The 3,815-nt window shown below is 25.7% G+C and overlaps 1 protein-coding gene across 1 annotated transcript in view; it reads right to left on the bottom strand.

Moving 5' to 3' along the window:
• The window catches only part of DICPUDRAFT_155120 (uncharacterized protein), a gene marked incomplete at both ends in the record, with an annotated part of 4,198 nt that extends 626 nt beyond the window's left edge, over positions 1-3,572 (bottom strand). Inside the window, 3 exons of the mRNA XM_003290540.1 lie at positions 324-765; positions 840-2,010; positions 2,097-3,572. Of these exons, the coding sequence (XP_003290588.1) occupies positions 324-765; positions 840-2,010; positions 2,097-3,572 (3,089 nt within the window). The remainder of the gene's footprint in view (positions 1-323; positions 766-839; positions 2,011-2,096) is intronic.
• Between the last annotated feature and the right edge of the window lie 243 nt (positions 3,573-3,815).

Raw genomic sequence — 3,815 nt, 5'->3', positions numbered from 1 at the left:
AAAAAAATTAAAATTAAAATATAGTTTTTTATATATACACATAAATGCTAAAACAAATAAAATAAGTTTTTTTTTTTTTTTTTGTTCAACTAAAATTTAAAACCGTACAATTTCCATAATTCAATTGAAATATTTGTAGGATGGACTGTGTTTAGTACTGATTTAATTGAATCAAAATACATATGTGACTTGGTTGATATTAGTTTCTGTTTTGTATTGGTTGGTGAGGTTTCTAGTCTATCTATAAAATATTTAATATACCTATAAAAAAAAAACATTAGTTTTATACCACCACTTTGAAAGTTTATTTATTTACAACCTACATTCGAATAATAGATTCATTATCTGGGAACTTATAGCATAAAGACTTGATTAAAGTTTTGTTATAACCTTTATATTGTATATATTTATCTAAAATAATATCTAAAACAATATAATCTTTGACAGTAGTTTGAGACTTGAGGACCTGTATAAATTGTTTTGGGGTTTGATGGGGTATTAAATTATAATAGCTTTTTAATGGATAATTGAAATGATTTGGAATATCGAAATAAAAATTATCCAAGAAAGAGTCTATATCTAATTCCTCTAAAATTTCCAATAGGTTTATATACTCTATCCAAATTATCTTTCTTTCAAATAGATTACATAATCTTAAGGCATCTTGTAAAATGAGTTTGCTATCTTCGGTATTATTGCTTAAAAATTCGTATACGCTAAATAAAATCCAAACATTAATTAAATCATATGTTTCGATTTGTTTATCTATATGTAAAAAAATAGTATTAATGAATCAAATAATAATAGTGTAATTTTGTAGATAATGATATTAAACTTACGAGGTAATTGACTTTGTTCGAATGACATATCGGTGAAGTTTCTTTTTAATAAAATATTGAATAGGATTTGAGTTGGTACTGTTGATTTAATATTTGAAAATTTTGAAACAACAAAGCTTTTAATAATTTCAATCTTCATTTTTTTGTCACAATCTACAAAATTCCATTTTAAAAGTTCTTTAAAGAAACCAAAAGATAAATTTTTAAAATTCTCCTTCTTATCTTGATTATATAAGTTATCTAAAATTAAAGTTGGGTTTACACTTTTAGATAAAATTAAACTTAGTGATTGTTTTATAGTTTGGTCATTAAATAGGTTTCTTGAAAATGTTGATTTTTTGTGATATTCGTTGTAAAAAAAGTAATTTGAAACTAAAGATTCGGAAATTGTTGTTATTATTTCATTATCTTCATCATAGTCGTTGTTTCGTTGATGCTGAAGTTGGTGTTTTTGAATTAGATTTGTATCATTATTATAAATTAATAGTTTCCAAAGTTGATTTAATGGAATTACTTGATTCTCTTGATTAATATTTGAGATCAATGCTTTATGTGAAAGATATGCACAGTTGTTGAAATATGCATCCCAATCGAAAATAAGAACCTTTGTTGAAAAATATAAGGATGATTGTTCTGGAATTGTTGTTTTTTTTGTTGTTGAGTTTTTTTGGTATGTGCTATTTACATTTTGATAGAGCTGAGATGTTGATGGTACTTTATTAAATATATAGATTGAAACAAAAACTAATCTTAAAACTTGATCTTCATCATTTAATAAAATTTGTTTAATCGTTAAATTGTTATTAAATAATAAATTAAAGTTATTGTTTTGATTTGGGTTGGGTCGTGGTTGTGATGATTGTGAGGATTGAGATGGTTGGGATTGTTGTTGGTAAGTTAATATTGAGGTAAAATAATTTAATAAATCTTTTAAAATTTCAATTCTATGACCACTCTCAACCATTGACCTTGAATATCTTAATATAAACTCTAAACACCAAAATGATTTCTCCTTATTATCAAGGTAAAATTTATTTTTACCAGTATCGATTATTGCTTGTAAACAGGTTTGAATTTTCTTGTCAAGTTGATTTGGTAACTCTTCTTTCATTAAATGGAATATTAATGAATTTGAACAGTTTGAAAGTGCATTATTCATCAGGTTCTCTGTCTCTTTGAATCGAGTTGGGTATAAAATTGAAAAAGTTCGATATACATCTTCCAAAAGATAACAGATTTAGGATTATTTGAAATGACTCTATGGATTGCTGAAAGTATATTGGATCTATTCTTTTCATCTGAAAATATATCTTCTAAATTTGAATTTGAAATAATATAACCAAAACATAATTGAATATTGGTTGGATCACTAAGATAGTCTGAACTTGAAATTAAACAGTTGGTTCCATATGATTGTTCTTTTTCGGTTTCATAATCTTGAATATTCTCCTGTTCAAATTCTTCTTCAAAATCATCTTCATCATTATCTTCATCATCAGATAAATTGATTTTTATAAAATTATTATTGTTTTTAAATTCGCCACTATTAATATCGTTGTTATTATTATTATTATTATTATTATTATTATTATTATTATTATTATTATTATTATTATTATTATTATTATTATTATTATTATTATTATTATCGTTATTATTTATTTCATTACTGAGTTGTTGATTATTTGATGACTTCATTTCGATATCTTGGTTATCATTTGCTGGTGTAGCTAAAGGTTTCTTTGTATTTGGTTTTTTATTTGATTTCACTTTCTTTCTTGAACGATTTGATTTTTTATGATCAAATAGATTATCGGATAAATTTTCAGTTACCAAATTTTCATAATCGCTAAATCTCTTATCTAATTCCTTTTCTCTTTTTTCATTTAAATTAAAGTAGATTCTGCTAAATGGTCCAGAGCTATTATAACTTGAATTTGTAAACTGGGGTGATCTGCCAGTTGACTGGTCATTCCTTTTATTTACATATTCGATTGTTGATTGAATTAGCTTATTTAATGGTATAGTGTTGATATATTGTGATATATTATTTATATATTCTTGGTTTGATGTTGAGTTGATATCATTTAAATTGTAGCTAAGTAAATCTTTAATGATTTCTAATGGATTTCTTTCGACATCTCTAAAGTGCTGAAATTTACAATCTGGATCCTTGCAAACACCATCCAATTCGTATTGGCAGATCTTGAGGTAGGGGTTGAGCTTTAGTGAGTACTTGATCGAAGATAAATTGCTGTTATTTCCGCCAAATAAATTATAGTTTGGACTGAATCTATACGATCTTAATGATAACAGTGGTGATTTATAGGTTTTTGATATTTTTTCATTTGATTGTGATTGTTTCTCAAGCTCTTTTGTTTGTTGACTACTAAAAGTTGGTGAGTTGAATTCTTTATTTTTGCTAATTACTTTATAAATAGAGCTTTCTAGAATTGGATCTATAAAATCAATATCGTTTACAGTTTGTATGAACATATTTCCTGAATTCTCTAAATTTAATTCCTTCCAAAAAATTTTAATATTTTTTAAATACTCTATCATTTCTAGTGAAATTGGATTTTCTTCTTCGATGATATCATTCTTTTCAACCACATTTGTAAATGTACCCTTCTTATCTCTTTTCCTTTTCCCAAATGTTCTAAAAAAATTTGATGTATTTCTCATAAATTCATTTTTATTTTGTTGTAAATCTTCTTCATCGTCCCTTTCCATATTGTTGTTATTGTTATTGTTACTGTTATTGTTATTATTGTTATTATTATTGTTATTATTATTATTGTTATTGTTGTGACTTCCACTTCTATCACTATTATCCCCATTATCACAAGGGGATTCGTTGTTTGGATCACCACCATGGGTCGCCAGGGATCATTGTGTGTAGTAGTAGTATTACGACGACCAGTAAAGTGAAAGTTGACACTCAATAGGGCGAAATGGAGCTCCTCCGCGGTAGCG

The sequence above is a fragment of the Dictyostelium purpureum genome (genome assembly GCF_000190715.1).
Source record: "Dictyostelium purpureum unplaced genomic scaffold DICPUscaffold_230, whole genome shotgun sequence".
Taxonomy (NCBI): domain Eukaryota; phylum Evosea; class Eumycetozoa; order Dictyosteliales; family Dictyosteliaceae; genus Dictyostelium; species Dictyostelium purpureum.
The sequence above is the reverse complement of the archived record's forward strand: the minus strand, read 5'-3'. Positions and strand labels throughout refer to the sequence as shown.